Source organism: Melospiza georgiana, chromosome 14, assembly GCF_028018845.1.
Source record: "Melospiza georgiana isolate bMelGeo1 chromosome 14, bMelGeo1.pri, whole genome shotgun sequence".
Classification (NCBI taxonomy): domain Eukaryota; kingdom Metazoa; phylum Chordata; class Aves; order Passeriformes; family Passerellidae; genus Melospiza; species Melospiza georgiana.
The window spans coordinates 14,734,793-14,762,145 of NC_080443.1; the positions used below are offsets into that span (position 1 = coordinate 14,734,793).

A 27,353-nucleotide genomic window follows, 5' to 3' on the forward strand; every position below is an offset into this window, starting at 1 on the left:
CTCCAACCAAGAGCACTGACTCACAATTGCCACCTGAACTGAACACAAAACCCATTGTCAGACACCCAGCATGCATCTCCACGCTCCAGAGAACCGAATTTGAGCTGTTTTCTGTTCCCTCTCAGCATTCCTTTGGCAAGACTTACATGACTTGTTTGTCCTGCAGGGCTCCTAGGGAGATGCTGCGATGCACAGGCTTGGCCAGAGCAGCTCCATCCCCGCTCCCAAGGGGGTCAGGCACCAGCAGCCCATTCAGGTCCCCGTTGTAGGAATTCGATGGCCTCTGGTTCTCATTCACCGAACCTGAGGAAAAGCAACACCAGCTGTGCCCAATGTGCATTACAAATAAACAGCACTGTGTGAAATACACCACCTCCAGGTGCTTTTTGTCAGCCTCTATGGGCCTGTCAGGTAGAATACGCTGAATTAACTGGGACAAGTGTTCTACAAAAAAAATAAGAGACCTCCTATGTGATGACAAACTCACCTTCACACATCTGAGTGAAATACTTCTTTTTCCTTCACAAGCAAATCAGAGAAACTCCAAAGAACATGTTTCAAGGAACTTAACTTGGCTCAAGGAGCAAATAGCTTTAGATCAGAAAGACTAGGCTGGTAATTCAGGTTTACTGAATCAAGTGCCAGACCAAAAGGTTCTTGACAAGTCACTTCTAACCCTCAGGCTGCAGAGAGACTTCTGAAGTCCAGCAGTGCAGGCATCAGCTGCAACATTTGGAGCTGGCTGGAAACAATACATTTGTTACTTTCCAAAACCAGCTTCTGACTGTGAGACCTCAAAATCCAGGTGTTCAAGTAATTTTCCTAGGAAACTCTGCAACTGTGCATTTGAGATTCCCATTTTTTCCCTTGGTTGAACAATCACAGAGAAGTTTATAGCACTCAATTTTTGTGTAAAGCAGCCATTTGTTCAGAGCCCCAGCTGTGCTTTGAAGAGTGTGTATGCCCTGACTTTGCACATCTGGCCTAGCACCAGGTGCTTGGTGGCTCCCATGCCTTCTGAAGGCTTTAGGAGGGGACAGACATAACAGGGGGTGAAGGAGACTTTCTTCACTAGCAAGGCAAATATTTGACAACCCCCACTGGAGAGCAGGGCCCCTCCATCTGCACCCCCACATCAGCACACCAAGGAAAAGCCGCCTGTCTCAGCAAATCCTGCAGGAAATTTTCACTGGTTTTGAAACCCGAAATTTCGTATACTGTTGCCAGGTAACAACTGCTGCTGAGCTCTTGCAAAATGGCTGCTCCCAGCACCAGAACTCCCCATCTCTGGCACATGGAACAAACCTAAACATAACTGGGGGCAAGAGGCAGATCCTTCCAAAGTGAGACAACCTTTCTGCTACTGAATAGGCTTCAATGCATCAGGGTGAGTGCTGCTGCCTACAACACAACTGCAATTATTCATTTGCCAGAAGGGTATTTCAAACTCTCCTGTTTATGAAGTCATTATGAACAACAGAAATGTGCACTGACAAGGCACCCCAATGCAGGGACAATTTGGGCACCCACCTCAGTGTAGAAAAAGCAGCAGCACTCACACAGCACAAGGAAATTCAAGCAAGGGAATGTGATCCAGCACCTCCCACTGGTGCTGTGCTTGCTGTCACAGGATTAAGATGTGCCCCTTATTCCTACAGCATATGGTGGGTGCTTGTCCAGTTGCAGCCACTTCCACTGACAGCACTTGATCCTTTGTGACCAAAGGCAGGAAAATATTCCCTACAGAAAAAGCATCCAGTCTCCCAGAGAAAGATGATCCGTGCTTTGCCCTTTTGCAGCCACAGCAAAGCCTCATGTAAGTACTGCTGGTCTTTTACACAGCAGCACAGTGATGTTTGCTCCATGGGAAAAAGGGAGGGAGAAACACTCTCCAGAGGCTGATGGCCCAACATCAGCTCACCAAGTTCAGGAAGGGGCATAGCTCAGTCTGTGTTAGTAGAAGCCAGACAAGCACAGGTGCTGCCTGTGCACAGTCCTGGAGGCATAAAAGAAGGGAAGAGGCTCTATTTGGTAAGAACATGAACTAAACCAAAAGGTTAAGCCAGGCTGGTAGATCGAGGTCTCAAAGGGAAAGGAGGGTGTTTGTGTTCATTACCTTTTCAAAGAGCAGGAGCAGTCAGAGCTGAGACTGAACCCTTCCTGCTCCCACCATCAGCTGCACCAGGAGAGGCCAGCCTGTACTGAACACTGCCCTGATACACCACAGCAGGGTGAGCCCACATAACACCTGCTCAGCAGCAGAGATCCCTGCATGGAGGGAAGGATCCTGCCCACCACCAGCAGGGATGCTCCTCCTCAGCACAGGGCACTGACAGCCTGTCCCCACATCCCAGCAGGCAGGTCCATGCTTTGGCAACAGCTACCGAAGCATTGGATGAAGTTTGCCAAAACAGGGAGAAACTGTGTCAAGAGACACAGACTGGGTCCTGGATGACATTTTCACAATCACCAAGCCCAGCAGAATTAAAAAAGTACTCTGACAGTTGTGAACTCTTCAGAGCAGGGAGTGTTTCTTGTCACCTGCCTGGACAGGACCTAGAGGAACACAACTCTGCTCACAGCTACCTGCACCTGGTACTGCAAAACCTGAAGGCTCCTCTGTTCCTCTCCCCTGGCATCCTAACAGGAGTTTCAGAGACTTTCAGCCAACATGTGCACTCTTCTTCTTCCCCTTATTATGTCCATCTTTTCAAGTTTATTTCCTGTTACCCAGGCAGTGATTTCTGCTGAGAACCAGTACAGGTTCTTTCTGTGAACTTCCTGCCCACTTGCTCCTCTCCTCTCAAATGCCTTCTTGTGCACTGGAGCTGACAGGGAAGGTAAAAAGAGAATGAACAGGAAAGAAGAATGAAAGAAATAAGCCATACTCTGTCAATGACTCCTTGACTTCAGCCAGCAGGAGAAGCTGCTTCAGGAGAAAGTCAAGTCACCTTGAGCAACAACTCCAAGCATTTCTCAACCACAACATATCCTTTCAGCTCAGACACTGCTTGTGAAATGAGTTCCCCATCCCTGCACTGAGCTCTCCTTCCAGTCTTCCAAGTACCATGCTGCACTACAAACAAAAAATGTATTTTTCTTGTAAGAATTAGAATTCAGGAACATGCTAGCACTCCAGAAACCACAGAAACTATTCCAATTAATGAGAAGATTCTCTAAGGGTAGTAGAGCTAATGAAGCTGCCTTCCTGTAGGTTTAGTTTATCACCTCACAGGCTTCTACAGCCCTCCATAACAATCCCACACCAAAACTCTCTTCCTTTTGGCCCAGCAAAAGGCAGCACACATGGCAGCTGCTTTGGAGGTAGCACATTCCTGCTGAGTCTCAGGACATTCTGAAGTTGTATTATTCCTGTCCCGCCTTTCCCGTGAAAGGAGCACAGGAGGGGCATTATTCTGTTCTCTACCCAGAGACTAAGACATTTTTGCAAAACATTCATGTCTCAGCCTCCTTTAGAGTGTTACCTCACCACATTTGACTGAAACACCACGGCAGGTTCAAGCAGGGAGATGAGGGGGAGCCGAAGCTGCAGGAGAGTGGGAACGCTATCCAGCTGACTCCTGAGCCCGCTGCTGATACTCCTACAGGCATTAGGGAGCCCGCTGAACTCTGAGCAGAGAGGTATAACAGTTCAGAGCACAGGGAGAAGAATCACAACCACTTCAGAAGAGATATTTGTGATCCCATTTCACCTACAAATAAGGAGAGTGAAAAGTTCTTGTAAAGGGGGAACCTGGCACTGATCTCGGAGCAGCCTACCAGCCCCTTCCACGCAGCGCAGAGAGACGCCTGGGAAACACTCCAAGGGCTCCTGGGAAGGGGGGACACTCGTGGCAGGGAGGTCGGGCTGTTCAGCTCCCAGCAGCAGCACCTCCCAGCTGAACGGAGCCCCGAGACCGCCGCAGCAGCGAGCCCCGGGCCCGGCGTGCTCTGCTCTGCCCGGCGCCACCGCCCCCGTCCCTCGAGGCTGGTCCCCAGCCCGGGGCTCCTCTCCTGCTCACCGGCCGCGCCGCGGGCTCCGGGCTCTGCGGGGAGCGGGGCAGCGCCGAGCGGGACCCGCTGGCCCCGGGCGGCTCGGAGGGCGCTGCCGGGCGCCCCGAGGCGAAGCGGTCCCGGCGGGGCCCCGCGTGCGCCCGCTGACAACCGGCGGGGCGGCGGCGCAACGGGCGCGGGGCTCCCGCGGCGCGGCCCGAGACAAGGCCCCGCCCGGCCCGGCCCGGCCCGGCGGCCTCTGCGCCCGCCGCTCCCCGCTCCTCACCTCCCGGCCGGTCCAGCTTGAGGATGTCCCGCAGGTGCTGCGTGGCGTCCTCGATGTCGATGCTGGAGCAGGAGGCCATGGGGCCCGGCGCGCCGCCCGCCCGCGCCGCCGCCACCGCGCTGCCCGGCCCGGCCCCGCCGCCCGCGCTTCCGCCTCCGGCCCGGCCCTGCGAGCGCCGGGCGGAAACCGCCGCCCGAACGGAGCGTTCCCGGCGGCGGGGCGGGGCCGGGCGGAGCCGGGAGGAGCCGGGACCGGGCCGGGCAGCGAGGCCCGAGGCTCCCCCGCCGCCCCCGCCGGGCTGGGCCAGCCCCGCTCACAGCGGCTGCCGCCCAACGCGGGGAGGCTGCACACACAGCACAGAGCTGCCCGCACCAACTCCTGGCTGGCGGCACGGAGCCACCCCTGGGTTCACACAGGGGCCCCGTTCGGCTTTGAGAGGGCACGGAGACTGACCGCAGGCTGCCGCCACTGCTGTCATCCTCCTGTACCCTGTGGGGAATTTGCATCGGTAAACACAACAGGTGAGAACGAAGCTCTCATTGTTAAAAACTGAGCCAGAAGGCTCTGTTATCAAAGCTGCTGAGAAGGAGAGGAGAAAGTGTATGGAGGAGGGCAGACCTGCCCTGCACTCACTGCTAAACTCTCAGGAATCGTTCAGCCCGAGCTCCAGCTCTGCAAGCATTCCCCCAGCAGACAGACACAGTCCACCCCCAGCAAGCACTATCACACATACTCCACAGCCAACTCATAAAAATAATTTAAACTTTTAAGAAAATCTCTGTTTTATTGTGTAATGTAGCATTGAAACATCTGAACAAATCAATAACTGGGCTGTACAGGCTGCTGTTCTTTCATTTCTTTGGGTTATAGAGCATCTTGTCAGTACATAAACAACAACCTTTTGCATTATAAATTCTTTCCGAGGCATGCTGGTACAACACAAATTTCTCTTATCAAATGCAGCTAAGTCTAAGTTCCAAACATCATGCACAAGAAACTCATCTAGTGACAATGTAAACTCAGCAGAAGGGCAGGTCACAAGTCTTGCTTGCTCACGCTCTGCAGTGCTGCAGGTTTGTGTATGATATTTGGAATGTTCTGTGAGTGTGAATAATACCAGTTAAGAGGAGAGGAGGAAAAAAAAACCAACAAAAAAAAAAAAAAAAGAAAATAAAAGAAAAAAATAAAAGAAAAAGAAAAAAAAAAGCCCGGGTGCCTCGGGTGGGCTGCTCAGCCGAAGTTGTGCAGTGCTAGCCTGAACATGTCATTGGTGCAAACCCAGGCATCGTTGATGTTCTTTAATAGAAATATCTGGTGGAATCCCATGATAGGATCTTCATCAGCCTGTAGAAAGAGAGGGAGGGAAAGGTTCAAATACTCATTTTTTAGAGAAACTTATTCCGAAATTCATGATGAGACAACTTCAAGCTAACATTAACAGTGACATTACATGCTGTAAGATGTGCAGTACCCCAGGAGACACCAACTCCACCAGAGGGTCTGTTCTGAGGGGCTTTGCAGACAAACACCCAGAGACATGGAAATCCTGCACCAGCATCTGAAGTTGGGGCTTTGTGGAAGACTTGCTGACATGTCACTCACCACACTGATGGAACATGCCTGCCTCAGTGTGGAATCACAAATCCCTTGCCCAGGAATTAAGCTTAAAAGAAGGTGGTTCAATTTTTAACTGCTGAACTTTGAGTGGGTGGCAGAAGGGAGTTTCAGGGAGTTTCTGTAGAGCTTGGTATCAACACTTTGCCTGCTTGACCCAGGTGATCTGGGCTTTGAAAGCCCTGCCAGAGCAGGTGCAGCTGGCCAGAAACACAGTGCTTCCCTTCCAGCTGAAGGGAGCATCCACTACAGCTGGGACACACTGTGTGCTGAGCACAGGGAATGGCTGCAGCAGTGCCTCCACTCCAGCCTGACAATGTCTGGGTATTTACAAAATTACTACAAAAGCAGAAAAGAGTATTAGAGGGAGACTATACTCCCACCTAATTTTATTTACCCATCTTCTCAGAGACATCGTGCAGGAATTAAATCCTCAAAAATAACAGAAATGATTCCCAAATCAGTCAGCTGGAAATCACACAACAGGATTAATCTGAGCAGCAGACCACCTACAAAACAATCTTCTGATGGTGGCTGTAGTGTGTTCAATTCAGTATTTTTGGAGGATTTTAAGTTGTTTTTTTTCAACACATGACTGTTCAGCTTCAGAAAAGGGAGGAAATTTATAAAAAAGAGGCTTGAAAAGCAGCAGCCAGAGCAGCTGATGAAAGAGGCTGTCAAAGCACTGAATGTTCACTGGCAATGTCCTGCTGCTGTTCACTGAGAACAAGTGAAAAGTCTGAAGAGCAAAGCAGACTACAGAGTAAACAAAAAAGAAACTTTACTTTTAAAAAGTATTCATGGACTGTGAAACAAGTCAGCTTTGAGGACCAACTTGCACAGGACATCAGTTATATCAGAGAACAGCAGGTCTGCCAGAACACTGGTGGCATCAGGTGCATGGAAAGGAAACATTCAGATCAAAAACCACAGCATGGATTTCACATTGACAACTGCCTGGGAAGTTCATTGGTGTACAATGAGTGCAGTTTCTGTGTGTGCTAATTCACAGAGTAAACCAAAGTGGGCCCTAGACTGGCCCCTCATGAAAGTGATACTGAAATAATAATAGATATTTATTTATTAAACCAGCTGAGAGCTCTAAAGCTATCAAGGCAAGCACAGGGTTAGCAGTTGTTAGGGAAGAACAAAGAACCAAAACCCAGAAGTAAGCAAATGCATAAATAGGCAAAGAGAACACACATATCAAATCCTGCATGCATTTCTTAGAAGTTAAAAAAATAAAATGCTACAATAAAGTCATAAAAGGGCAAGAAAAATGATCCAGCTACAAGATGGTTTCCTACTGAAGTAAATAAATTGAGTACAACTTGCAAGAACATAATGAGAATGGGGAGAATAGGCAAGATAAATGGAACAAAGTGAATGAGGAAATTACAGCCAGAAATTAAGAAGGCAACAAGTAAGGCCAGGAATATGAGCAAGTCATGCTCAATACATGACTGAATGAACAAGACAAGTGCCAGCAGTCACTGTCCAGCAAACAAAAAGGGCAGTTTGTCCCTCACACCTGCTTGGCACGAGGCAGAGGCTCCCTAGGAAGGAGGGAAGGAGCCCAGTGTGAACACCAGCAGTTCTGCAGGGCTACACCAGCCATCCATCTTGTGTGTTAGCACACAGGACAGCAGTCATGGCAATTATTCCAAAGGAAGGAATCCCTACCACACGTGCCCAGAACAGAGGCTCACATGTCTGAGCTGTAGGGGCAGTCTGTGCACTGAAGTGTGTGAGTTTGTGCCTTTTCCAGCTGAGCCATTTTCAACTGAGGCATCTACTACAAATTGCATAAGTACTTTTCACACCAAATTTGAGTTTGTCATTACTGACATGAGTATGCTTTAAAATATACCTCTGGAAAAAAAATACCATCTCCAGACAAGCTTTAGTGTAGGTCTCCTTGATTTCTGATAAGAGCACTCCAGCTCTTGATGCTTTGGCTTAAGGAGAATTTCCTCCTTTCTTAAGAAATTCAGGAAGACTAAAATTCCCTTTTAGTCTTTCTTCATATCCTTAACACATGAAGAAAGACTAAAAGGGAATTCTTCCCAAAATATTTGGTGTGGTACAGACAGCAAATTCCCCACAATGAAGTCACACATTATAATTTTCTTTATTCCTTTCATGTTATCCCTTCACAGCACAGAGGAACAGTATACTTTAGAAACAAGGAAAATCCCAGACTGTATTCAAGGTGAAGTTTATACTTTATAGTCCATTCCCCAATTCTGACTATGTAATATTAGCCCATAGCAAAGGCTCACAGTTTAGTGACTCAAGATGCCACAGAAAACACAGACTAATCCTATTCCATTTTAGTTTAGATCTTCATCACAGCTCAGATAACACCACTGGAAGTCTCTATCTTTGCTTTTCACTCCATATTCAGGCAAGTTCAACTCAGGAGTTGCATTCCACATGTGAGCCCAGGCTCAAAACACAAGGGGCTTTAGTCTTCCTATAAAACTTTCCTTTGTGCAGTTCAAATTCTTCCATGACATCATTGAATTAAAACAAAAATTAAACAAGTCCCAGAATCAGACTGAAAGAATCCTCTGATTTCCAGGCCAGCCTTTTGCTCAGCATGACCACAGACTACAGCAGCTCTGCATCACAGAACCACAGAATGGGCTGGTCCAGAGATGGTGAAGGTCCACAGGAGGGACCTTTAGAGATCATCTAATCCAATCCTCCTGTCCTGGGCAGGGACATCTTTCACTGCATCAGCCACAGCCTTGTCTAGCAGAGTCTTCAAATTCTCATAGAACAGATGTTTCACAAGGTGTCCAGGCACCATTTCCCAGGGTTTCAGGCTTCTCATGAAAATCTTCCCTTGTGTCTCATCTGTACATTCCAAGTTAGGGTTTCTGACCACTGTCCCTTGTTACACTGTCTGGCACCACGGAGAAGAGTTTGCTTTCAGGTTGCTGGAAGTACTCAATTACTTTTCACTGACATTTCAAGCAGATGCCCTTAGCCACCTCCTGTCCCAGTTCCACAAGCTCTTCATCACCCACAATCTTGGCAGCTTTTTGACTTTTCAGTTTTTCTACATCCTTTCTGACCTGGAGGCTCAAAAGGAAGTGCTCAGCTCACAGAGCAGTGAGTCATGTCAGAGTCTGAGATGCAACACTGCTTTGCATTTCAGGTTTAGCTACACAATTTTCCTCCTCTTGCCTGGTCAGAGAATTTTACTTCTTCACCAGCACCCCCAGCAATTATTGATTGAACTGCAGGGTTGAAACAACTCTTACCTCAAAGGAAAGGATAATTACTTGAGACTGCAGGTTCTTTCAGATGTTAAGCCTTATTTAACAGGCTTTAAGCAATGCTTTAAGTGTTCAGCATGCATTACAAAAATACCCAGTGATTTTAATTGCAAATTTCCTTTTCCTTTTAAGACTAGAAAACACTGCATACCAATTAGTTATTCACAATTAATTCTGCATGGATCACTTCAAAAATCACACTCTGGGGAGAGCCACAGATGTGCCACATGGCTCTGAGAACACACAAGCCACAGCCATGCCTCCCAGCCAAGCTCAAGGGACAGAAGAGAGCACTCCTTACTCAACCAGGACAGCGAGGACTGGAAGGCAGGGAAGGCACAGGGTTAAACGTTGTGGAGGGCTAGCCTGAAGACTTCGTTGGTGCACACCCAGGCACCTTGAAAATTTTTCAACAAAAAGGTTTGTTGGAAGCCTAGAACTTGGTCATCATCTGCCTGAGCATGACAGGAGAAATACATTACTAGGTGAAGCACATTGCAGATACTGGGTGACATTCTGGATGAACACTGGCAAAGCAGGGTCACACCAAAAGGAATTCACTGCTTAAACTGATGCTTACTCTTCCTAGCTGAAGCAAGCAAGCAGCACTCAGACAATGAACAGCAATAAAAATCAATATGATTAGAATAAGTGGATGTATATTTATTGTATCTCTACAAAAGGATAACCCCACCCAAACATTAATACCTATCAGCATCCATTTCAGAGGATCTTTGAAAGCAATCACTGCACTGCTTTAGCCAGCCAGTTAGAGCCCTGCTAGTGGCAGTCACTATTTAGATGCTCTGTTACTCTGCAGCATCTTCTCAAAGAAGCTGTTGTGCCCCAGTCCCTCATGCAGGTGATTATTCTGCTGCAAAAAGTTGTTTTTTTAAAAATTTATTTATAGTTGATACTGGTATATTAGCATGCTGTTGGTGGTCTTGGAAGTGCCCTTCCTTGTGCAAAACTCTCTTACAGTTCTCCTTGAGAGCAATATATGCAGGCTGAGCAGGCACATCACTAAGAAGGCAGCTTTAAATAACAGTGAGTATGCAGCTCCACGTTTGCCTGTTGTGGTGTTCCCTGCTCAACTGGAGCTACATGTGAGCCACTGGTTAAAATGCACCACCTGCACCCAGTTGTTCCCAGTTCCTGTATTACTACTCTGTGTAACTGGGAGTAACTGTTCCCAGCTATTTCATTTCTCCACCCCTATAAATATCACACAGGGCAGAAGCATGAAGTTAAGGTTTTAAGTTGACTTTGACTTTCTGGACACTTGTTCTGAGAGAAGCAGCATTCCTGGGATTAAAATGTGATTTTAAAAGCAAAGGTTTGAGACAAATATGAAGAGTGGAAAAACTTTTCCTCACTTAGTAAAAATTCACAAGCAAGTTGGATTTGATCATGACCATAGGCATATTTTAACCCACTATTTTCTCTCCAAATACCTGGATGCTCTAACACATGATCCCCAAATTATACTGAGTAATTTCAGCAAACTGAAATTACTCAGAGGTTAAAAAAAAAAACACATCAGAAAATACTACTACAAGTCATGGTATTTATGGAAAGCTCCCAGACTGCATTTACAGTCCCTCCATATGAATGGATTATGGTTTGAGAAAACCCAGTAACTTGACAGAATCTTTCAGAGCTTGGTATCTTGCCACAGGATCCAACATAATCACTGCTGCAAGCTGCAATCTGCTTGATAATTATGCAATAACCTTAAAACATGACTGCGCAAAACGAGGTGCAGATGTGACTGGCCCAAGACATTCAGTCAAAAGGTCTTGATCACATCACAGAATTTTGTGCACACCCAAGAGCAAGGCTGAGATCAGCACATCTGTCCTGTAATTCAGTGCTTTCCATGGTCACCTGTGGCTGCTTTTCCACAGAGTGTGTGCAGGTGGGACTGAGCAGCACAGAAGCTGGAATCCAACTTGCAGGAAGCAGGAGCAGCTTTGTGAGAGCCAAAGCTGCCTCTGTTAGCTTTAGCAGTGGGTGCATTACACTGGGCACTGCTCTCCTCAGCTGCCCAGCCCAAAACAAAGAGAACAGCTTAGCAAGCAGATTCAAACATTCAGTCCTATGTCAGCTTAGTAAACACTACAGTGTCAGTGGAAGTTTGAATGCTCTGATACTAGAAGTGCCATCAAGTTAGCAGGAAAAGGAAATCTAAACAGCAATTTTAAAACAAACTGGGTGCAGGTAACTCTAAAGACTGGATGGCATTAGAGGCCTGACTTCTCAGCATGGCTGGACCAAATGAGCTCTGATAACTTTAACTACTGCTACATAATTTCACATTTTTTCACTATTACCACCCACTATGAGCAAGTTCTGCCTCCAGCTGATTTTATGAACAAAGTATTTTTTGCAAATTCCAGGACAATGTCTTTCATTCATAAGCAGCTTCATGAATTTACAAGTCTGTGGCCCTGGTATATTGGCAGGCTGGGTAAGTTGACACAGTTCAGTAGTATCACTCACACAGCAATATGGTCACACTGAGCCTGAAAAATAACCTGATTCTTCACAAGAAGCAGCTGTTTCAACAATAAGTGTTTGATCTCAGAGGCAACATTCCCATTGCTGAGTCTGTTTTGATTACAGAGGTACAGGACTGTACTAACACCAGGATTGTATTCTTGTGTCCTGTGACAGTAGAAAACGTATGGACTCACTGAAGGGTGGTCAGTTAACAAAATGAAATCTGCTAAATCAGAGCTCAATGCAAACACTGCATCAAGGAGGATGTTAAACTAGATGTGCTTAAATTGTCCAAGAACACTGTGACAATGCTTTTAAATGCAACAGAGGACACCAAAACCTTACTGCACCAGGGTAAGGGAAATACTGATGCCTCTAGAACCCACATGGTATTTGTCTGCACAGTAAAATCTACAATCTACTTTGCTTGACTGTCAAATTACAGGTGTTTACCTAGAACTTGGTATCTGAAGGAAGGAGCATTTCTTGACAGCCTTGAACAACAGAGGAGCAACATCCCAATGCAAGCTTATCCCTGCTCCTTCCCCACCCATGAAAGCATTTAAATGTATTCAGAAATCAGATTATTTAGAACCCTGCAAAAATCTAAGACATAAGCACTCATTAATTAACCTGTAATGGAAAGAGTTTACCTTAAGCTGTCCCACTACCATACTGAGTATACAGCTATCAGGTGTAGGTTGGTGGTCTTGTGCTGTGATGCTGTGTTGTATTTTTTGGAAAGGGAGGCTCTGCAATGAAAAGAAATCAAAATAAGGAAATGCACAGTAATGGAATTATTTAACTTACAAAACAAAGACTGAGCAAATCCAACATTATGAAGTGTTAGACTGTAGTGGCAGTACTGCACAGAGAACTGTTGCAAATGAGGGCATGTGGGGCAATTTTAACAGGTGTGTTTTTCAATCACCAAAAGAGGAAATAATGTCACCATACACAGTAAATGGTACCTTTTCCTACTCCAACTGCACTGCCAGAAGGGCTTCAGATCATCTGTAAGCTCAAAGTTCTTTTGATGAAGGAACAAAACTCTGCTCTCAACTGTGTTAAAAGATTTTATCATCTAATACTTGATGTTTACCAGACAACTCCTAATTTGCTTCTTTGTTAATGTGGCTATGAATGGAAAGGAAAAGTGGATGAAATCTTCAAGACTTGAAATCCATATATCCACTCTTGTCCTTTTAAATTCCCTTGACACCCAGGACCCAATGTCAGTATGTCTGGAGGTGTGTGTGCAAGGAACACACCTTGAGAAACACCAGGCAGTGGAGAGTAATTCCTATCTTTCAACTTAGACCACATTCACATTCTAACACAGAAAATTCCAAGCAGTGAACATGGAAACCTGGGAGATCTGAGAGTCCTGTCACACAAATGCAATTTTGGGACTGTTCTCCCAAAAGCTGCATTATTGCTGAGTGCTTTAGTGGCAGTTCAGGGTGGATGGAGCTCTAGGTGACCATGTGGCAGATACCCAAAGTCCAGGAACTGCCCAGGATGGCAGCACGTGCCCATTCAAACCTCAGGTGGCACTTGGATGCCTTTGCTGCATTTGGAAACAGGCTGAAACAGATCCAAATGCATACTGCAACAAGTCCTGCATTTCCCTCTAGAGAAAGGAGCCTCAAAGGCTTCCTAGAAGGCCTGGGTAGAGACATGAGCTGTGCTGTCAGATATGAAGCACAGTCTTGGCTCTACAAGCCCAAGGCTCTAGGAAGAATTCCAGGAAGCTAAATCCATGGATAACAGAACACAAACTGTGGAAGGATCAGGACCTGAGGAAGCAAATGAAGTGTAGGGAGCAGGTTTCTAATTAGAGGGACACTGTTCAAGAACACCCTTTAATAAAGCCTGTGGTGTTCCCTCTCAGCTGGGAGTGCAATCCCAACCAACTCCAAGTGCAAAGTGAACCAATTCCTTTGCAGTATGGAATAGACACTTGTAACAACACAAATCCAGAGCCTTCTTTTCTGAAAGACCAGCAGACTGTTTTCCAGGGTAACTATCCTGAACTTGAATGTGCAAAATGCCCACACAGCCTGCACAAGCATAGGTGGGAAGTTCCTTTGACAAAAGGGTACTCCAAAGTCTAGTCCCACCTCAGCACAAGAGCTTCTTGGTGAACAAGCCCTGCAAAAAGTTTCTCTTGAAAAGGCAGAGGGATGAAGGGGAATTAATGCAGTTCATTCCAGGGAGGAAGGAAAGGCTTTGGAATCAAGAGCTCTGCAAAATGGTGACAAGGAACCAAAGACAAAGCTGGGTAAGACAGTGGCTGTTTCAAATACCTGATTCCACAGGACAAGAGGAAATGGCCTCAAGCTGCATCAGAGGAGGTTCAGGTTGGACATCAGGAAGAATTCCTTGACTGAAAAGCTTAAGCATTGTAATGGCCTGCCCAGGGAAGTGCTGGAATCAGCATCCCTGGATATTTTCAAGAAAAAACTGGACATGGCACTTAGTGCTGTGGTTTAGTTAACAAAGTGGTGTTCAGTCAAAGGATGGACTTGATCTTGGACAACTTTTCCAACCTTAAAGACTCTATGATTGTCCTCTTCAGAGGAAAGGATCCCAAACAGCTGGCCAGCCTAGTGAGCTACTCATGTGATGCACTGGGAGAAATTCTACTGGAAAGAGAAGGAGTGTAGGTGACAGAAAAGATCACTGATTTTCAGGATAGGCAGAGGCTACCTCAAAAGGATAGCTACTTATAGGCATGCATCTGTACTGGAATGAGGGATTTTGTGGTATGAGAAGTACAATAAATTGTCTAAAAAGCATGAAGCCACACAACAAGCAAGGTTTTTACCATCCTCTGATGTTAGAAATTGACTGGTCTTTCACTATGAAAACTATGGAATCTCCTGAAGCCAGGTAAGAGAAATTAGGCAAGAATAAAGTTGTGTAGCATAAACTCACTGCTGGCAGCAAGAATACATGTCTCAGCTTCCTCCTTGGTTCAGTATGTTCATAGAATGATGTAATTGTTATCTCAAATGCTCAATGTAAATCCGGCTGCCCCTAATTAGCACAGGCACTCCATGTTAAACAAGTCCAGCACCAATTAGGACAGAAGGAACAAGTGTCAACTCCCACGCTGTAGCAAGGCACAGATGTGCTGGGCCTGCAGAGCACTGCCCATACAACCTTGCCCTACTATATTAGCAGATTGAAAAGGTGCCATACCATTGCTGTCACACAGCAAAGAACTTGATCTAAAAGAAAATGCCACCTCTTTGTGCTTACATCAGCTCACCAGCCAGGCACTGAACAACACAAGACCACAGAAGTGTGAAAGAGTTCAGTGTCAAACTCTCAGGGCTGTGCTGAACTGACTAAGCAGCTCCAGAAGCAGAGTAGGTGAGCACATAAAGCTGACACAGCAATGGGAGCCCAGGAGCTCAGTGCTGACAGAGGAATGCTGAGTGACATGAGAGTCACTGTAAGCTGATACAGCCCATAATGAGCCATGGTGGTGGAAGGGCACAGAGTAACTGCAGTGCTTTTCCTCCTTACTTTAAGCAGATGGATACAAGGCAGAAAAAATTTCCCTGAAGCAGAGTAGTGTGTCTTCACTCACCAATTACAACTGCAGCAGGCACATAAATCCAGAAAGTCCACCTTGCAGCAGTGACAGGGAGGGTAAAGATGAGCTGTGTCACAGTGGGAAAGGGGCTGGATCTGCCTGGGCTGAATCCAAGGCAGCAATCAGACACTGGGGCCAAGCAAATGCTTGGCTGGTTGGGTATCTGAGTGGCTGCAAGCCCAAAAGTCTAAAGAACACTGAGTACACAAACAAGCAACCCTGGAGCTTGGGTAGCTCTTCACCTACAAGCAAGCAGTTGCTGCTGTTTCTGACATGTGCAGCCTTCTCAAAGACAACACAGGTAAAGCACACCTAAAGCACAGGCCTGAGGGCAAACCTCAGTCTGTACAGTTAAAGATGCCTTAGGCAAAAGAAGCAATTCCAAAACACAGGAGCAGTAGCTGTGCAATAAGCCAAGTGTCAAGTTACGATTACTTTTCTTCTCAATGTGTAATAAAAATGTCTGAAATACCATACTCAGAGCAGACTGTCTGGTGACCTAAAAAGCATGTCCTCTGCATATCTTGCAAGAGAAACAAACTTTCTAGTCTCATGACAGCTTGTAAGTGCCCCTAGTTTTATTACAGAACTGTGGATTTACTGTAGAAGATAAAAATTCTTTTAGTTTAAACAAACATAGAATTCCAGTGTCCTTTCACTTGCTGAAGAGGAAACACATGTTTCAAAGTCCTGAACCATACCTGCTCACATCTGAACTGCTGACAAATCTGCACTGAGGATAAGTCAGCTTCTCCACTACAGAACTTATTTGCAGTTTACGTATCAGAAAACAAGTTGTTCCTTGTTGTAATGTGTCTAGCCTTTATCAGACAGATCCAAGTAACAGGATTGCTACTGCTTCTTCCTTGGCATGCCTTAAAAGAGCAAAGGCACCTTTCACTCCTCTAGATCAGAGGCAGCTTATGCATTAGACCTTTTAAAAAAAATAAATCAATAATGTCAAATACAATTGCAGTCACAAAATAACCTTGCAAACTATGGAGTCAATTAACATTCCAACATTAGAGCCATCAGTGGAATAACCCACTGGGCAGCAGTAATTCATAACATTTCTTGACGACCTAAGCTGGAAGCACAATTCAAGATTTTTGAACTGCTTAAGTCTAACTTAAATTTTCAGAAGCAATTATCTTCTAGTCTTCATAACTGTTTCCCAAAACATTCAGCAAGGATTACAGACTTACAGTGAGTTTTTCAACAATGGCTGCTTTGCCCTGGAACTGCTGTCCTTCCCACGTAAGGCATGATGCATCAATCTGGGGGAAAAAGAAAAATGTTACCAACTTAGGTAGCCCTTAAGCAATCCTGATAAGAGACTTTATGTATTTAGCAGAAATCCTCAGAATCCACCCATTTGAAAACTACCTCAAAGGGACATAGAAAGAAACCAGCAAAATCAATTGAAGAAGTTTGGAACAATCAACTAAAAAATTAAGTACACTACATTTCAGTATAATAAGTCTACCAGCAAAAAATTCCTGCCTTTGGATAAAAGTCAGCTTTCAGATGAAAATCTAAAGGATTAAAAAAAAAATAATTACAGACACAAAGTCAAGCATGTGTAAAGAGAAAAATATATGAAGAAAACTGACAACATAGGTTGCACCACCAGGGTAGTGCTTCAACTCACCTACTCAAGCAATTCAAAAGTGAGTGGCCAGATCCCTACCTGGAAGAGGTGACAGAAGCCTTAACTGACTTGGATCACACCACTAAGGATAAACTGAATCTTGTGGTGGAAGTAGTGATACAGGAATACAAACCACATCTAAGAGCTGCCTGCTGCATTCCTGCATGCTGTAAAATTTGTTTGCTCCCCCAGGGTCTCTGAAGGGAAAAACCTCATCATTAAAAGCCCATTTCTACAGATTATACAAATTGTGACCTTGGTGCATTTCAGCCACACAAAACAGGGTGTGTTTTCTCCACAGTTCAGGAGCTGCACAGAACAACACACATCAGTGACCTGCATAATTGTTCTCCCAACTACATGTGCACAGGACTCTTCACTGAATGATGGAAGGCAGAAAGACCCTCAGGGTGAAAAAAAGCCAGGAGTTCACTGTGTGGAAGGCCCTCAATCCAGGAATTAAAATTAGTCTGTACTTAACCCTTTGAGGACTGAATGTACTTTGGAAATCAAATACAAACTACTAAGAGCCTCCATATTCAGAGCTGTGGTTGGAACACAAACTGCTTGGTTTTCTTTCCCTCCAGGGTCTGTACACAGCTTCTTGGGCAAAGTCAACCAACAATCTGGCAGGCAGCAAGTACACAACAATCCCAAGAGCAAATGGTATCAGTGCTGCTGGATATTGCTGAGGTATAAGGAGGGGTGGCAGAGGGTGTTGAACCATTTAAATCCTCAAGAGCTTGCTGAAACTTCAGCTCATCCAGCAGATGGAAAACCAGCCAGAAAAACAGGATATGCTGCTAGAAGACTTGTCAGCCCTGAACCTCTTGCTGCAACTCCTCAGCCACCCAGCAGCATTCCTCAGCATCAGCAATCAACTCCACACACAGGGTACTTTGCTCTGGAGGAATCTTCCCCCAAAATTAAAAACTGATGGGCCTTGGGTTTGTTAGTTACAGTTTTTAATTCTGGTATTCAAGTCTACTTCACCCAAATTAAGATGCAAAAATAAAAACCTAATGTTTGAGGAAATTTAAACTAAATTTACATTCATTTAACATGTTATTCTACATTTTAAACTGGATTTAAAACTGTAAATCTATTTTACTGTTCAGAGGATTAATACAGCATGGGGTCCAAGAAACACCTGCCAGAACTGCTAAACACAGGGTAGGCCTTAAATTACATCCCACCTCAAGAGGGATCCAAGCAAATCCAGTAAATTAATGGCAAACCAAGACTAGAATGTTTGCTTTAACAGAGCACTTCATCACAGGATTATCATCAAACTCCTCCAAAACAAATCACTGCCTACAGCTAAACAGGGCTTTTGTGAGTCTGACTGCCTCTAAGGCAAACAAAGCTCCAAACAGACATAAAAGAAAAGCAATAAATAAAAGTGTGATTGCACTGACTGGCATTGTGGAGTCAGGATAAAGCCCACTATCCCACCCTGTGTATTCTCATACATCAAAACAGGGAATTCCAGATAAGGGGACAGAGTGCCAGCTCCCCTTCTGTGGATACTTACATATATTGCTCCTAACTGAGTCCTGTCTGCATCAAAAAGCTGGTAGTAATGTTGTACAAAGCTGGATCCAATCTGCTCCCAGATAGGCTTGTCTCCCATTCTGAATCCTCAACCAGAGCCAGTGACTACAAAACAAGCAAACAAAATTATCAGAAAGATCACAGGAATAAGTGTAACACTTGGTTTGTGCATTACACAGATCTTCTCAACTGGCCTGAATTTTTCTTTGGGATAAGTAGGACAAACTCACCTCTGTATCCTAGACTTGTAAATAAAAGTCTTGCATACTCAATGGTTTAATTTCTAATTATAGATTTGGTTTGTAGTGCTATTTCAGTGTGAGGTCACATCTCATGTACAAAAATGGAGAACAAGAACAAAACCAAGTGTTACCACCTTGTCTTCACACATTTCAGAAGTTCCACCATCTGAACAAGCTGGCAAGGGCTCCCTGTTTCAACTTGATCTCATTTACTGTAAACAACTGACCTGGTAACATGGATTGTCTGCAAGTGGCTTACACCAACTGATTCATGAATTTAGCTCCTCAGGTATTTCACCATCCACAGGCCATTCTAAGTGTTTGTCAATGGCACATAACAAGAATGAATTCACTAGCTCGTTGTTCAACACAAGCTTACTGCCCATCCTCTTCTGTCAGTGAGGCTGAAGTAGACTCAATGTTTATCTTTGAACCTGTGCTAACTTCAAGATACAAACCATGATTTTTCATAGTGCAGAGAATCTGCAGCTCCTAGTGAAGGTGCTGAAGGCATCCCACACTTCTGAACACAAGTCCCTCTATTCCAGAGGGGTTGAGCATAGAGCATGCACAGCAGTCCAGGCAGATGGCTGTATCACATTACATTTCTCAAAAAAGCAAATTCATTTTTATTTATCCTGATGTCTCTCTGAAAGTCTGAAGAATTGCGCTAAAATTCAAAACACAAAAATGCTGCACTCAAACTCCACTACATTATATTTTAAGACCTGAGTTCACTTCAACCAAACTATACTTGTTTAACATCTAGATATGTCAGCCACTAGTCCCTTTTTGCAATCCCTGTCCAGGAACCTTGGAGTTACAGTTTTAAATGGCACTGCAAGTCTAGAAAGGTATGAAATTCTGTTTTAGGACACAGGACATAATAGTTATTCTGGTTTCCTTTAGCTGTCAATTACTCACACACCTGTGTAAGATTTAACAGATTCCTAAGAGGAGCAAAACACACATTCCCAAGATCTCCACAGAGGATACTCCCAGGCCCAGCTTTCTGTGCACAGTTGGACAAGAAAGCTCTTTTCATATTTTAGGCCTCTGAGCTTTACTCACACAAATGGGAACTGAAATGGGTTCAGACTCTGGGTTGGAAATATTAAGGTCATACAGATTTGGCCAGACACAGAAGAGCAAATCTTTTGTCAGATCAATGGCCTAACAGCAGGTAGCATCTGTGTTTTCAGGGTGGTAAATGTGACTACCAAGCCCAGCTGCTATCACACTTTAAACATCCTAATTTCACAATCAGACACCTAGGCAGAATAGCCAACATCCAAGTCACCAAGCCTGCACACTAACATAAAAATTCATAGTCTTGTTGCCACACCACTATTGTTTCAACTGCTCCAAAGAGATCTGCAGCCTGGTGTTAGTCAGCATCATGAGCTCCCCATTGATACTTGCAGTACATGCCTCAGTCTGGAGGAGTTTACCCAGTGTGGCCACTCCTCTGGGAAAACACATAGCAAATTAAAAAATCACCCAAGTACAATAGATTGAAAAAACAAAACAAAACCAGCCCTACACTCACCTCCCAAACAAGTTAAATCTAGTTGTTTACAAGTGAAAAGGTTGTATTGATTGCACATCCATAATTGCTGCATATCAGCCTAACCTAGAGTTGATCCAGAAATCAAATAACTTCAGCCTGTATTTGGAGATTTCATGTTGAAGAAAAACCACCCTAAAACCATGGCACCAACTCCCTGGAAACTCTACTGAGTGATGCCCACCCTGCTGACAGGCAGGACTCGTGTCATATTTGGAAACCAGAAGGGGTAGGACTTTAGTTTGATGCCTGCAGTTTCCATTCCAGACCTGTGGGTACCTAGTTTGGGATGGCTGCAGTGGAGCCAACAATCAGCACAGGTGAAAATCTCATTGAATCACTCTGTATGGATCAAGCTTCAATCCCAACACATGAAGTTATATCACTGCCAGATATTCCTAAACATTTAGGGCAAATCTAGTTGACAGTATTGATGCTCAGCAGTCACACATGAAACACTGAACTGGAGGACAAAAAACAACCCCCAGCTTATTCTTCTGAAGCTAAAGCAAGGTAGCTGTTGCCATATTAAACTTCCCCACACACAAGATGTGCATTCACCCTTAACAGCTCCCTGTAGCATCACACAAACCCAAGATCAAGCTGTGTGCCAGCACTGCACCTCATTTAGTCCCTCAAGGCACAACAGCCTCACTCAAGCACCAGATGCCTTCTGTTCAATCCCGAACCTGTCAAAAAGCCTTAGAGACTGCAAGGAATGAAGGAATTCTTATTTTAAATATGGAAAATAGAATTATGGTTTCTAGATCTAAAAATTAGTATGCTAGCTTGCTATCTCCTCCTAAAAAGGTATTTGTATTTTGAACTGTAAAATACTATTAAATAAATAAATAAAAAACAATAAATTTGACCGATTATAATGTTGATTTTCTCAGAAATAAGAAAAAGCTAAAAAAATGTGGTTGAAATTAATGATCCTTGACTATTTTTTTTTTTGTTTGCTACAACCTTACTCTCTTTCCTGTGCCATTCATATATGGTTTTGCTGAACACTCATTCTTCCTGGAAAGGTTCATTTTCCTTTTCTGATTTGTCACCTTTTCCTCCATGCTGTCTTGTGTTTTCTGCCTGTCATTACAGATGTAAGAAGCTTAGAGATGTACCTAAAGAAAGAACAAGATGGGAATGATCTGTGTCAGCCAGCCCAGTCCCTTTCAGTGAGACATAACCCATGTAGGACTGTATTGATAGACTTATCAGTACAGTATTTTAATGAGATAAATATAATACAAAAGGCTTTAGGATCTATTGCAAACCTATGTGGAAAGCACAGGTTCTGATGTTAAACACCAGGGCAACACAGGGGTGCCTCAGAACCATCCAGCCAAATCCACCCATGGTTCACTCAAATCTGTCCATGGTTACAGAAACAAGAATATCAGAATACAGAAACTTAATGTAACAGCAGATAAAAGAAGTTTCAATAAACTAGAAAGCTCCTAAGATGTTGCTTAAAAAAACCATATGTCCTTTTAAAGGCACCTACTGAAAGTTACTATTTTGTAAGTGCATTACTGGATATTCCACCTTAATTCCCCATGGAAAAGGAGATAATTTCCTTACACTAATTAATTTCCTTGCCTTTGTCACTTCAAACCAAGCCTACCTCCTCACATCCACTTCAGAACATCATGGTCCATTTGATTCACAGCTTCTTCACAAGGCACAGCTGTAAAGCTGAGCTACCAGCACAAAGTGTAATACTTAATTCACATTATTCACTCTATTTCTTGGACTCTGCTCATACTACAGAATTTATCCCCACCCCAAATACCACCCAGTAGTGCTTCAGTGCTGAAGCAGAAACCAAATACAGAGCACAAAAGCTGCAGCTCCCAGCAACTCTGTGTTCAACAGGTATATATCTGCTGACACTGCTGAACTGAAGGGCTTCTCTGCAGTGACATCAAAATAAAGCTCTCCAATACCTTTGCCAGGCTGCACACTGACATGTCAAGAGTAAATCCCATCCCTCTACACATCTCTCACCACAATCCCTACAAATCTCATCCTACAAGGTACCAGGGCATCCCTGGTGATTGCTCTGCATCCATCTGCCTTGGCACGGGGCAGACTGCACCAGGAGCAGGACAGGCTGCAGCACCCCTGCAGAGAAAGCTGCACCCATAAAACAGAGAAGATCTACAAGGGAGCAGAGCCACCATGTGGGCCCTGAGTGACCTTGAGTAAAGCTGTGGTTACAGCTTCAGGCAGGTTTTATCCACAAAATACAAAACTACAGAATCTTTTCCAGTGCTTGTGCCAGCTTTGGTGTCTCTGCCTACACTCAGCCCTCTTCCATCCCCCCTGCCTCAGCTCTGGGTGTGAGATTAGCACCAGCACACCAACATCACCCATAACTCCTCAGGGGAGCTCAGTCTCCTAAAGAAGACTCATTTCTGCCACCTGTGTGGATGAAACCTCCTCCTACTGCTTCCTTCCCAAGCTACACAACACATGATTCTGTCAGTGTGCTGCAGCACAAAGACCATCCTTCTGCTCATGCAGCACCACCAGAGCTACTCAGAGGGGTGGCTTGAGGAAAAGTCACTTTTTTACTTGGAAAGAAATTGCCTTCTCTGAAAGACATAAGTGCCAGTGACATTTGGAGCAGGTGAGCTACTGTCACAGCTCTGCAGTGTGGAGAAAGAACAAATAGTTCAGCCAGCAGTTATGTTTTAGCACATTATCTGGCCTGCACACATGTAAGGTTGCTGCTACCAATTAAAAAAATTAAGTAATTCTGAATTGGAGCAAGGTAGGCCTGTGATTCTAAAATAATACGACATTTTCTGGAAAAGTCAACAGAAACTAGCATGAGCAATAGTAAAGGATAAATTGCTAAAGAAAAACAGAGGTGGTCTGCCAGGGATTGTCACATTTAAAAAGCAAGCTGTATTCAAAGAATCAATGAACAACCACCACAGGCACAGAAGGTCTGTAAAGTACCAAGAAAAAACCCACTGAATTTAAAGAGGAAAACCCTCAAACCAATACATTCTAATGCTAGTGGAGAAAATTGTCTTCTATTACCCAGTTATGACTGTATTTATTCCACAAGTAATCTCAGCATAAATAAACCATGCTCACAGAACAGTAAAGCCAGACCAACAACACCAAAGCTACTCTCCCTTAAAATTGAATTCAAGCTTGTTTTCTGGAAAATTTGAGAATCAGTGCAACAAATTAGCACCAACACCACCCTTAAATCTGTGCTGCTGTCCAGTGACATGTGAATCCACAGCAAACATGGTTCTGACCATCACTTCTGCATCCTTCACTACTGATTAACAGCAGCAAATAAGGACAATGAAATCACTCTCAGCTTTTTCAGTTCCTGATACTCTGGCAGTTTTTACCACACAGGTATTTTAGATGACTTAGATTAGAGAGTCAGCACTCTTTAGGCTGGTAAGTAAAGTAAAGCAGCCAACAGTTTTAGGCTATTTTTCCTTCAATAGCTTTTCTTTTGCCTCTAAAACTTGCAAAGACAGGAGTGTCCCTAGTGTGCACTTTCTAGGAACACAATGCAAGCAGCATCACAGGACCAGGTAATCTTCTTTCTATTCAACTCCACCAACAACCACTTGATAACAGATCATCCTCCTTTAGCCAAGGATCCCCTCCCAACAGAGAAACTATGCAAATTATCCCAGAATAATGCAGGTTTGCAAGGCACCTCCTCCAGCTCAAAGCAGGAGGACAAACCTGTTCCACAGCCTGACACACAAAGGGCAGCTGTCCCCTGTCCTACCCCAATGCCATCTGTGCCAGCCATGCCCTCGTGTCCTGCCCTGCCATGAGGCACCCTGAGAAAAGCCTGGCTGCATTCTCCTGATCATGGCCTGACAGGGACTGGAGGCTGGGATCAAGCCTTTCCCAGGCTAAACAAGGCCAGTGACACAGGGATGCAGAAACACTGGAACTTACTGAGGGGCATCCTGCCTCATCAGCCATTCACCCTCAGCACTCTGCAGCTCTGCCTGGTAAATGCCCATTCAGCAGTGAACCTTCCCCATGTGAAAACCTGCAACATTTCCAGTTGAGGAACACATTTATGCATTCAGAACTGAAGGAAGTGTTTCTCTGATGTATTTCACAATTATCTCCACAGCAGCTGATTGATCCACAGAGAACCCTCTGTGAACTACAGCTCAAGGCCAATCAGAAACCATAGACTTCAGAGACCTCCACCAAGGAATCGCCATGGGCTGCTCTGTGCAAGGAATGATATGATCCTAAATATGCTTTTAGAGCTAAAAATAATTAAGTCTAGATTTGTGAACTGTGAAAGGATGGAAAGGGAGAATAGAATGGGGAAGATGACAAGGTCCAGATTATTTCCTTTTGGGAAATACATTTACTTTTCCCCTTCTCAGTCTTTTTATTCCTCTACTCCAACTTTGTTAAAACAAATTAATGAGGGAATTATGCCAACCTGAAGTACATCTTTTTTTGTTAGAAATGGCAGCAAGTGTAAGGCCACTAAGATAAAAAGCAGCTGAGGAAGACTCTAGGAAAGCCTTCACTGTGCCTGCAGCTTGATGCTCATCCCAACTGCAACCTGACAACCCAAGAGAGCCACACAGAGTCAGCCAGGATGGTTTTCAAATACACAGACATATATTACACATAACTGCACAGGGGAACATCATGTTTTGTTGTTAAGCAAAAGCCACAATGCTACACAACTACCTATTTTTCCAGAATATTCTTCATGCAAGCTAAAAACTGAATTCAAGTTTGCAAGGCTGAAACCACATTTCTTTCCCCAAAATGAATACAGGACAGCCCAGTTTAAAAAAAAAAAATCAAAAAACAAAAAACAAAACCGGGAGGCACTGGGGAACTGGAGGGGAGAACTGCTACACCCTGGTTTTCTTTACCTTATAGACACAGTAACAAAACACTGAATGGCCAAGCTTGCCACAATATCTATAAGTTTCAAAGCAACCTAAAAGAATCCCACTTGCAATGTTACCAGCTACCAGGATATGTTATAATTCCTTAGCTAATCATACTCTATACTTTCACTAACTAAATGAGCCTCTTATTAACAGGAGCAAAAGAAATCCCAGCAGAGAACTGCAAAGTTGTTACCATTTGCATTTTTCCAAAGACCTGAACAAACACAGGTGTTAAGCAAATATATTTCAAATCATCTAACAAGTAACTTGCAACCTTTTAGGCAAATAATAATGAAGGGCCCAGTGGGAAAATAGTTAAATTGTCCAAAGTGAGCCAAAATATCACCTCATTTTAAATGAGATCAGGCATTTCACTATATACAGAAATTTTGCTATTTCTAGGTGAAGGTCTGTGAAATGCCTTTTGTTTTGCTGCTGCTAAAAGAAAATGTGAAGTCACTGCACACAAATACAGAAATCACTGCTTGAACACAACTTTTCAAGAAGCAAAAGAATATTAACTTGAGAAGGCAACTGATTGAGGAATCAGAATTCACTTTCAAGCAACGTTTCTGCAACCAATTTCTGCTTGAGCATTTACCTGGGCTTTTTTTTCCCAGTTTAATGCAGTATGTCCAGCTCTAAGATATATTTACACTGGAAATTATGGACTTCAAATGAGCTGAATTATTATTTCAGCCTGCCTCAGACAGGAAGTTCAATTTGAATTGCAAGAAGAGGCTTTTGGGGATTTAAAAGTCTTCAGAAAGCTATCTCACATTAACTGAATGTAACGCACACTCGTTGCTATTGCACACCTTTGCAGGTTTTCATTGTTCTCAAAGCTGAAAATGACAACAGCCAGAGAAAGCAAAAAATTTCTCTCTTGCACATCATACTTGAAAATGGCAACTCAATGTAAAAACTACATGGTTTTTACATTGAGTTGCCATTGATACTCAGCAGATAGTCTGATAATCAACAGATCACTGAGCACTTCACTCCAAGGAAGCATGAGCCTTTCACGTTCATTGTGACAAAGTGATTCAATCATCTCAGGTAACTTCAGTCCTCTCACAGCCTTCTGGCAAGACAGAAAACAGCAGGAACATTAAATCCGAGCACACCCTCTGCCCTGCACAAACCATCTCCTCGCAGCTCCCGGTTCCCCCCCTTTCACTCTCCTCCCTGCGATACCGAGCCCTGCAAAGCAAGACCGAAGCACGGACGGGCACCAGGCCGAGAAGCCTCGGTGCCTCTGAGGGCAGCGCCGGGCACAGCACGGCCGGGGAACGCCGGGGGCTGCCGGCGGGGCGAGGCGAGCCCGGCCCGCATCCCGCATTGTGCCCCGGCCCCGCCGGAGCGATCCCCCCGAGCCTGCGGGCCGAGCTCGCCCCTGCGAGGCCCCTCGCTCCCCCCGGGCCGCCCGCCCCCCTCAGCCCACCCGCCGGCCCACCCACACGCGGGCCCCGCCGGTCCCGGGCACGGCCGGCGATGGCTCGGCTCCCGCCGCCGCCGCCCCTCCGGGACCGCGCTGCCGGCGCCTCAAAGACGGGGAAGGTCAGGGCGGCTCTGCTCGGCGGCTCCCGCCCAGCCCGGCCCGCGGCAGCCGGCAGCGCCCCGCGGCGGGGATGGGGCTGGGCCGCGGGGCCGCGGGGGGCGAGCGCGGGGTGTGGCGGTGCCGCGCGCCGGCCCGCGGGCGGTGCCGGTGCCGGTCCCGCCGCCAGCGCCGGTCGCGCCCCCCGCACTCACCCGCGGCTCCCACTATGGCGGCAGCAGCGGCCCCGTGCGCGGCGCGAGCCCCCTCAGCCTCCCTCGCCCGCGCTTCTGCCCCGCCCCGCTCCGCCCGGCCCCGCGGCATGCCGGGACAGCGAGTCACAGCGGCCGCCGGACGCGCACGGAATGGGGCCAGTGGAACTGCAACTCCCGACACGTCCCGCGCCGCACCCCGCGGTGGCTCATTTGAATGAGGGAAGGGGCCCGCGCGCCGCTGGCCCCGCGGCGGCGCCCCGGAGCATTGTGGGAGGGTGGGGGAGCGGAGCGCGGCCCTGCGGCTGGGGAGTGACGGGGACGGGGCTGTCCCCCTTTGGGGAGAGAATTGTCCCCTTTGGGACAGGACCTT

At 45.5% G+C, this 27,353-nt stretch overlaps 2 protein-coding genes across 2 annotated transcripts in view; both read right to left on the reverse strand.

The window, feature by feature from the left end:
• EDC4 (enhancer of mRNA decapping 4) overlaps nucleotides 1-4,391 on the reverse strand; it is a 33,137-nt gene extending 28,746 nt beyond the window's left edge. Inside the window, exons 1-2 of the mRNA XM_058034270.1 lie at nucleotides 4,280-4,391; nucleotides 147-303 (exon numbers count right to left, since the gene is read on the reverse strand). Of these exons, the coding sequence (XP_057890253.1) occupies nucleotides 147-303; nucleotides 4,280-4,358 (236 nt within the window). The 5' untranslated portion in view covers nucleotides 4,359-4,391. The remainder of the gene's footprint in view (nucleotides 1-146; nucleotides 304-4,279) is intronic.
• Nucleotides 4,392-5,036: 645 nt separating this feature from the next.
• On the reverse strand, nucleotides 5,037-27,068 carry NUTF2 (nuclear transport factor 2). The gene is made up of 5 exons (XM_058034136.1): nucleotides 26,984-27,068; nucleotides 18,475-18,599; nucleotides 16,495-16,566; nucleotides 12,336-12,434; nucleotides 5,037-5,623 (listed from the first exon to the last, which is right to left on the reverse strand). The coding sequence occupies exons 2-5, from the start codon at nucleotides 18,571-18,573 to the stop codon at nucleotides 5,510-5,512; spliced, it is 384 nt and encodes a 127-aa protein (XP_057890119.1). The 5' UTR covers nucleotides 18,574-18,599; nucleotides 26,984-27,068; the 3' UTR covers nucleotides 5,037-5,509.
• Between the last annotated feature and the right edge of the window lie 285 nt (nucleotides 27,069-27,353).

Excerpts from the sequence above, each read along its gene's own strand:
- NUTF2 (XM_058034136.1), bottom strand. The coding sequence starts at position 18,573 with ATGGGAGACAAGCCTATCTGGGAGCAGATTGGATCCAGCTTTGTACAA. Across the intron at positions 12,435-16,494 it reads CCATTGTTGAAAAACTCACT|AGCCTCCCTTTCCAAAAAAT; the intron begins GTAAGTCTGTAA and ends TTTTCATTGCAG. Across the intron at positions 5,624-12,335 it reads TGGTAGTGGGACAGCTTAAG|GCTGATGAAGATCCTATCAT; the intron begins GTAAACTCTTTC and ends CTCTTTCTACAG.